The sequence below is a fragment of the Chinchilla lanigera genome, unplaced genomic scaffold (assembly GCF_000276665.1).
Source record: "Chinchilla lanigera isolate Chin_1 unplaced genomic scaffold, ChiLan1.0 scaffold00052, whole genome shotgun sequence".
Classification (NCBI taxonomy): domain Eukaryota; kingdom Metazoa; phylum Chordata; class Mammalia; order Rodentia; family Chinchillidae; genus Chinchilla; species Chinchilla lanigera.
Genome location: NW_004955453.1, coordinates 14,753,557 through 14,762,013, shown reverse-complemented (window position 1 = coordinate 14,762,013; position 8,457 = coordinate 14,753,557). Strand labels below are relative to the sequence as shown.

The 8,457-nt window shown below is 46.0% G+C and overlaps 1 protein-coding gene across 1 annotated transcript; it reads right to left on the bottom strand.

Annotated features, from left to right (window-relative positions):
* Positions 1 to 396: 396 nt before the first annotated feature.
* Rnf25 (ring finger protein 25) lies at positions 397 to 8,439 on the bottom strand. The gene is made up of 10 exons (XM_005395628.2): positions 8,337 to 8,439; positions 5,869 to 5,943; positions 5,518 to 5,620; positions 5,355 to 5,422; positions 5,192 to 5,261; positions 4,054 to 4,125; positions 3,811 to 3,954; positions 1,665 to 1,757; positions 1,251 to 1,385; positions 397 to 1,057 (listed from the first exon to the last, which is right to left on the bottom strand). Exons 1-10 carry the CDS (start codon positions 8,375 to 8,377, stop codon positions 464 to 466), a joined length of 1,395 nt encoding a protein of 464 aa, XP_005395685.1. The 5' UTR covers positions 8,378 to 8,439; the 3' UTR covers positions 397 to 463.
* Between the last annotated feature and the right edge of the window lie 18 nt (positions 8,440 to 8,457).

Here is an 8,457-nt window from a genome sequence, read left to right as displayed (position 1 = left end):
TCCCAGCACTCTGGGAGGTTAAGTCAAGTTTGAGACCAGCCTGGGCAACCTAGAGGAGTACTTTCTCAAAAAAAGAAGCTGGGGGTCAGAGATGCAGCTAACTGCAAAGGCCTTGGGTTCAATCCTCAGTACCACCAAAAAATAAATGTGCAATTGTGAGGGTACACCCAGTGGGTTGGGTTATTTTGCCTCTTAAGGATTATGTTGAAATGTCAACCTCCCAGCAGTTTTCCCAGAAACTCATTACACTACTAGAAAAGTCAAAACCCTTTTTGCCTTGATCTCTTGGGAGAACAGACTAAAGGACAAAGGTAGGAGCTATTCTACTACACCCCAATCATGCTAGCGCAGAGAGAGGCATACCTCACAAGCTAGGAACTACTAAGCAAAGAAAGGTAAACAAGGCCAAATGTCTTTATTGTCCCACTCCCAGCCCCAATTCCCTGTCCCCCCTACAGTACTGCTAGGAACCATCCTCAGATTCCAGACCTAGGGGGTCCCTCCGAGTAGCAGGCCGAGTGCCAGGCCGGTATGCTCCCTGGCCTCGAGGCAGGCGGGGGTAGGAAGAACCTGGTATCCGGCCTTTGGAGCGCCCCCAGCGAGCACAGTCCCGAGTCCTTCGGGGTGGAGGGCCCTGCCAGCTGCCAGGTCCTTTTTCTTGGGGAAGACCTTCACCCTCTTGATTTTGGGGTTCCAGATTTAGGTTGACAGGCTCCTTGATGGGCCTCTCAGAAAATGGCAGTTCTTGGGTGTCACTGGTACCTCTGGGGGCAGAGAACTCCCCTCCCTTCAGGTGCCTCCTATTGGGCTGTCGCCAGGGCCCTTGAGTGGCCCGGGGGGGATCTAGCGTGGCTTTCTTGGTCTCATCCAACTTTTGCTTATTTGGCCCAGTCCCTGGAATCTTCTCACACATGTACTGGGTGGCCACAGGCAAAGGAGCTGGTAGGGTGGGCTGGGCAGCTGGTAAAGTAGACTGTTCTGTGGCAAGGGCATTAGGTGGTGGGTGGGATCCTCTGGAGACATCTACAGCCACTTCAGGTTCCAGAGGGGCAGAAGCCTAGAGAAGGGATATATTGAGGGAGATGCAGATCCTCAAAGACAGAAACAGCAGGCCCCTCTCTTCCTACCAGCCAACCACCATCAGCCTGTAACCTACTGGGTAGAGCAAGGTGCATCCTTTGGCCATGGCAGAGTGGCATTTGTAGGAGGGTTGGTGGCGTTAGAGGACAAGTGAGAAACTCTTCCCTCACCTGCTGAAGGCTGATGAAATACCGCTTCTGCTCAGCCTCAAGGTCAATGATGCCACCCCGCTCCTGCTGCCTCTGGTAGAGCTGCTTGAGCTGTTCCTGCTGGCGCAAGTTTTCTGCACTGGGTTGATAGAGCTCCTGGAGGGAAAGAAGCAGAATAGCAGGGAGGAAAAAACAAACAGGAGAAGGTGGCAGACTTGACCCTCTACTCTTCCACAACTGCCTGAGGGCAGCTGCACAAGATGCTTGGTTTTATGCCTTAGAGTCATGGCCCCAGTGGGGCTATAGCTTGGTGGACTGGTCCTAGGCAGGTCAAGCCCAATTCTAGAGATCCCATTTAGTGGAGACAAGATGCCATTCCTCCCACCTAAGAGAATGCCATTAATCCTGTCTCAGATGAGAAGGGAGTTCCCTTACCATAGGCTGTTGGGGTTCGGGGGCTGCTTTCAGTGACTCAAGATCATACACGAGGGGCTCTCTGCACACTGGACACTGCACACCGACTGCTTTCTAAAACAAGAGGAGAAATCACACCCTGCTCCCTGGCAGCCATCCTGATTTGCAGAGCACTGGGACTGAAGGGCACAGGCCTATCGCTTCAGCAGTGAGGTAGAACAGAGGAGGAGCTGCCAAACGAGAAGTCTGGGGACCCTTGGAAGCTGCAAGCCACATGTGTGTTGTGATTAAAAAATGCATAAAGTGAATGTTTAAAAATACTACAGTAAGAGACACAATGTCATTAATCCCACTTGAAATATTCCCTGTTGCTCCAAACACATGCAATCATTCTTGCCGCCCCCTCTTTTTTAAAGAATCCCAAGACTTTGTTTAAAATTACACTTATCACAAATTTAAAATCTGGAGATGCCTTTTTCCCCACCCAAAGACTTTATAAATACAGATAAAACGGCAAGCTCTTCATTTTAAAAGGTCATGTTGAAAATGGTTAAAGATAATCCCCATGGGCATTTATTTGACATCTGAGAAATGAAATCTTCAAGTACTCTGATCATCAGGGTTGTAAGGTCACTTCATGGTCCAGAATTTATAGTTAACCCCTCCATATAACAGGAAGAAGTAAAATCTGTATGGTCCAACAATAGGGGCAACTGCCCTGACATGATGCTCCTGGATAGATTCCTGGGTATTCAATTTCATCTGACAAGGAATACATCTGTCCCATTTCCCTTTTGCATTTACAGCTATTTTCTTCTTTTCATCACAAAGCTTATTGGAAACTATTTTTCATTGCAGCATGTCATGGTGATGTGCACACTAAAATCCAAATGAACCAAATCATATGTGATTCAAGTTTCAATGAAGGTACCTAATTGTTCGTGAACCTAGATGCCACAGAGAGTTAAATGAAGTCAAAGAAGACAGCTATGGAGACAGGACAGTCATAGCCCAGGGTAAGCTCATTGGGCTGGAGCTGCAGATTATTCACAGAGGCAATCAATTCATTTTGACCAGATGCCTCACTGTGGTACAGCTCACCATCAAATCAGAATGAACACAAGTCAACCTAAAAAGCACAAGGAGCCCTCCTAACATGCCTAAGATCATCCTCATTAATTCAGACCTCAGCCCTTTGGTCTGGATTAATGGAAGCAGAAGATTCTGTTGCCACTTTCTGGAGCAGTTCTGGAAGTCCTTTTATGAATGTCTTTAGCTGCTATCATGGCTACCTCAATATCCTGAATTGACTCAAAACGTTTACTTTTCTTTTTTTTGTGTTTGTTTGTTTTTTGTTTTTCTCCAGTACCGGGAACCGAACTCACGACCTTGCGCTTGCCAGGCAGGCGCTTTGCCGCTGAGCTAAATCCCCAGCCCCAAAAGACTTGTAGATTTTTTTTTTTTTTTGGTTTTTCTCCGGTACCGGGAACTGAACTCACGACCTTGCGCTTGCCAGGCAGAAGCTTGGCCGCTGAGCTAAATCCCCAGCCCCAAAAACGTTTACTTTTCATGGTCATTTTTATTCTGGGGAAGAGCCAGAAGTCACACAGTGCCAGACAATGGTGAATAAAGTAGATGAGGCTGGGCATGGTTGTGCATGCCTGTAATCCCAGCACTCAGGCCGAGGCAGGGGAATCACTGAGTTTGAGGCCAGCCTGAACTACACAGTGAAACTGTCTCAAAAATAAATAAATACAGTGGATGATGACATCATCTTTTTATGAGCCTGCCTTTCTGTTGGATGGCACATGGCCAGAACACTTGCTGTATTCTTTATTACTCCTTTTGAAGACACAAAAAGACATCCAGAAAAGCTTCAGAAAGTGGCAAGAACAATGGGACAAGTATTTTCAAAGTAAGGGATTGAGGATTAAAGGCAACATGTCATGTACTGTAATAACTTTTTAATTTAAACATTCACCATATACTTTGATCACCCTTTGTACATGTAAATAAGGACGACCTTTTCTTTATGGATAAAGGTGAGAATCTATCCATTTCAAAGCTATCTATGACTCTAAAAAGGAAAAAAGCTACTGGAGTGGAGGGATGGGAATGGTCATGCAGGTCTCAGTGTCAGGGGAGAACAGGTGCTGGCTAGGCCTACCTCTTTGGTGGCAGCATGGTGCCGTTCCTGTTCTTGCTCCTGTCCTTGAGCTTTCAGCTCTTGCTCCATGTGCTGGATATACCGAGCAAGGCAGTGGCAGTGGAAATAGTGGTAACACAGCGTTTTGGTAAAGGCTTCCTTCTCCTGGAACAGGTACAGATGGAAGGTGCTCTGTCAGTGGTCACTCACAAGCTCTACTCTGTCTGCCCCAAGCACATCCCAGGCCCCAACTGAGAAACCCACCTGGAAACCATACAGGCAGATGACACACTGGCCATGGGGGATGTTGTTATCTGTGAGAATTTCCTTCCCTTTCTGACAGAAGAGAAGACAACACCGCTCAAATACAGAGGCAAGGGCAGGAACTACCAGACCAGCTTGTCTGCTCCTCCCAGGTGTGTGGAGTGACTGGTTGGACTCAGTACCCCCCAGACCAGCTTGTTACTGTGTAATTATACATTCCTGTCCTGGTGGTGCTCCCCCATCTTTCTGCACAGTCCACCCACTCTTGCAATTGGATCTTCCTGGTTTCAAAATCCCAGTTGTTTTTCCTCTCGATAGTAACTTTTAATATATTATTTGAGGGGCTGGGGATTTAGCTCAGTGGCAAAAGCGCCTGCCTGGCAAGCGCAAGGTCGTGAGTTCGGTTCCCGGTACCGGAGAAAAACCAAAAAAAAAACCAAACAAATATATTATTTGAATAGGTAATATTCTGGAATTCCACAGTTTAAAGCTACATTGTGAAGACTTCACCTAGGAGTGTTACAGTGCTCTAATATGCCCACTCCCAGACTCTAGGCCATTGACCTTCATTCTCTTCTGATCATTTTGCTTAAAAATAATTTCAAGTTGAGGAAAACAAGACTTGCTTTTAACCTCAAACAATAAAAGTTATCTGTGTATATTAATTTATAGCTCTACATATTGCTTCATGTGGACTGTTTCTTTAACTATGGTATAAATTCTCTTAGGTACAGAACTATGACTTTTCTAGTCAGCTCCAATGGCTAGCCTTCAAATGTTCATTTATGGCTAACGCCACCTAGGCAAGATCACTATCTTTTGCCATCTGAAGTTGCCAGTGCCAAGAGAACAATAAAGCAATGAAATTGCAGCAACAAAAATGCAAGCTAAAGAGGAAAAATACTTTTCTGTCAAGATAGTCTAACAGGCAACCTGATGAAACTACTGATGTGTCTTTTGGGGAGATTTTCTGAAACATAAGTTATCTTTTTAAATTAGTTCAGGTCTTACCTAAGTAAGGACCAAAGGAATGACTACATATATGATATATTTAGGATTCCTTTGAAAATAAAGCAAAATAAAACACAACTGCTATAGCTTGAAGGGAAGGACATTTTCCCATGCCAGCACACCTTACCTCAATGAGTTCATAGAGCATGGCAGTACCCAGCCCTGCCTTGGCCATGTGGCCCAGTGTCTGTGAGATCCTGGAAGAGAGCAAAGCTAGTATTAGGCCTGCCCCTTCTCTTGCTAGGCAGAACAGCATACCAAGTTTTTCCTGCTCTGACAGCCCAACTTACTTGTGGATCTGTTCATCTGAGAGTCCTCGAGGGTTCCGGATAGAGATCTGTGGCACCTCATGGGGATACTAGTGTAGGGGAAATAACAAGTTACTGCTAAAGTGATCCGCCCCAGGGACCTTCTTCCTTTCTACCCTTTGCTGCTGTATGGCAGGAGTCTTACCTGCACTGGGACTTGAAGCACCAAAGTGAAGCAGACATACTGTGAATCCTGGTCCTCTGCAGTGGCCGGGTGCAGAGTGATGAAGATCTCCCACGGTGAAGATCTAAAATTAGATGAAGTAAGACTCAAGCTATGACTGGGCAGGGGCTCAAGGGTTGGGGAGGAGAGGGGGTGAGAGGGAGAGGAAGTGAGCATTGGCCTCTTTCTTTAGAGTGGATAAAGGAACAGCTTTTGTGTACACAAGACAGACATTATCTCTGAATCAAGGGTTGCAGCGTTGTAAAACCAGATTACGCACAGAATCCTCTGCATTACTAAGGATACCTCTGCATACCCTAGTTGAATACATACCTGCCATTTCCTTTAATCACCTGTAGTTCATCCAGATAGATGGATTCTAACACTTCAACTTCAGAGGGAAGGACCCTAAAGACACAGGAGGAAACTGACTCACCATTACAGATCTTCCTGACGAAGTCTGCTAAAGCTGATAAAGGCTGGCTGTGTAGAAAAATGGCAATCTGCCTTGAAGCATTCACTTGTTAAATTCCTTAAAAAGGAAGGAAAATTTTCCTCAAGTTGCCAAGTGGCCAGGTAGGAAGTTGGGAATCAGAATTCTAGAGATCACTTCTGCCAACAGGTTAGGAAACAGATTCCCAGAGAGATGAAAAGACTCACCAAGCATTAACATAGGCAGAACAGGGACCAGAGCCTGGTTTCCTGACTCCCTGTTGAAGTTTCAGTCTACAGCTGGTTATCTCTTAATGGCTATTTCTCCAACCCAAATATAGGGAATCTATTTATTACCAACAAGGTTACCAATACTGCCTTTCCCTACACCACAGTTAAGCATGGATCCCAGTGCCTTGCCTAGGGCCTAACCATACTGCCAACACCATCATTCTAAGCCTTCTCAAAGGAGATACTGACTTGAACAGAACAGGTCTAGGTGGCATAAAGGCTGTGCTGTAGCAGAAGAGCCATCAGCCTTGGAGTCAGTAATATGTGCCAATCACTTACCAGCTACTATATAATCTGGGTTAATTCTTTAAGCCTGAGTTACTCTACTACATATAGACACCATGTATGTCTATTGCATATAGAGTCTACCTAGTCTCTAGGGTTATTGTGAGGATTAAAGGTGATTTGTTTTTGTATAGTACCTAATAGTGTCTGGGCCATAGTGACTAGTTTAAGTCCTCTTTTATCCTGTTTGTATATAACTTTCCCACTTAAAAGAAGGATGTACTTGGAGTATTCTGGATGTATTTTGACCCTCACTGGCTGGTTGGCCTAGATGACCCTGTCAGGTTAGGATCCACGATCCTGTTGTAAATCAGGGACACATATATGGAAGCACAAAAACAGCAACTGTAATGATACTGAAGGTAAGTAATTTGAGTCACCGTTCAATCCAGGTGATAAATGGAAAGATGCATGTTTTGCTTTCTTATATATTGTTCCCTCTTCACCAAGAGCAGCTCTCCCATAGCATGACCTATATCATAGTTTCATTTTTAAAAATATTTCTAAGTCTTAGGTAGAACCTCAATATATAAAATATAAAGCTTTACACTTACAAGAGAGAAGTAGTTCTGCTGACATAGGAATAGAACCCCTGCACTAGAGCTTGCAGCACAAATCACTGCCGCCCTCTCATTTGCTTAAGATGTTCCCTCAGACTCTTAAAGTTCTCCCAAACAGTGAAAATTGCTAGTCTAGATTGTCTTAACAAAAGCCAGCACTGGCTGGGCTCCCAGAACTAACTTAACACTGAGGTATAACACTTGAGCTTCAATCAAGATGCTTTTCAATACTTTGCCCATCCTACCTATGACCTGAGTCCTGGGGGTAAGGTAGGGGATGGGATGGTAGTAAGGTGGTGGCAAAAAGAGTGTGTGTGTGTGTGTGTGTGTGTGTGTGTGTGTGTGAGAGAGAGAGAGTGTGTGTGTGTGTGTGTGTGTGTGTGTGTGTGTGTGGTAAAAGTGTGCTAGTACTAGGAATAAAAGGCCTGAAGTCAGACCTGGGTTCCTAGTAGTAACTGAGTAACTTCTAGCAAACCACTTTACTTCTTTGGGGCTCGTCTAGTCTCCTCTGATACTCCACCCTCAGAGTTATTAATAAAAAAGCTTGGGTATGTTACAAATCCATAGCGATCCTCTTAAGTACTCTGAGGTAGACGCCACACCCACTTTTTCACAGCTAAGAACAATGAGTCACAGAAGCCTAGGTGGCCTGGTCAGCATCATACAGCTAATAAAGTGGGGAGTGTGCCCACATTTCCTATTTTCAAACCTGAGTCGTTACAAGTTCTTGTCTCTTAAGAATGCTTGAGCGAAGGGCTATGAGGGCTTCTTCTCCAGTTTAGCTCTGACAGTAGTCCTCCTCAGTGCTATCGGAGTCCGAAGTTTGAGGAAAAAGTAGGCGGAAATGGACTGAACTAAGGGGCAAACGGGCTGGGGCTGCAGGACGTTTCTGGGAGTTGCGGAGGTCTGTCAGCAGGGATCCTTCAAGCCTCTGAGAAAATTTACTTTATAAAAGAATGGCGACGGGGAGGCAAAGGGGAGGTATAGTAATCAAGCCAATAAGGCGTGGCCCCAACTGGCCAAGCAGGTGCAGACACAGACTCCTCTCACGTCTGCGCCCCTGCACTCTTCGGGTCCCAATCCAGAATCTCGTCTAGGAAGAGGTGTCAGTATCTTTGCCATCCCTCATGCCTTGCTCTGTCCCATAGGACCGCCGTACGAACTGCCTGTAGCCGCCGCTAGTTCCCCGCACCAGATTCAGGCAGGCAGCAAAAGCCGAAGACCCAAACTTACCAGTCCTCCTCCCCTGCAGGGGCCGACGCAGACGCCGCCATGTCTTCTCCGGCCGGCAGCCGGAACCGGAAATGCCCTTTGAAAGTTGGGGACGGAAAACCCGGGCGGGGTGGGAGGGGAA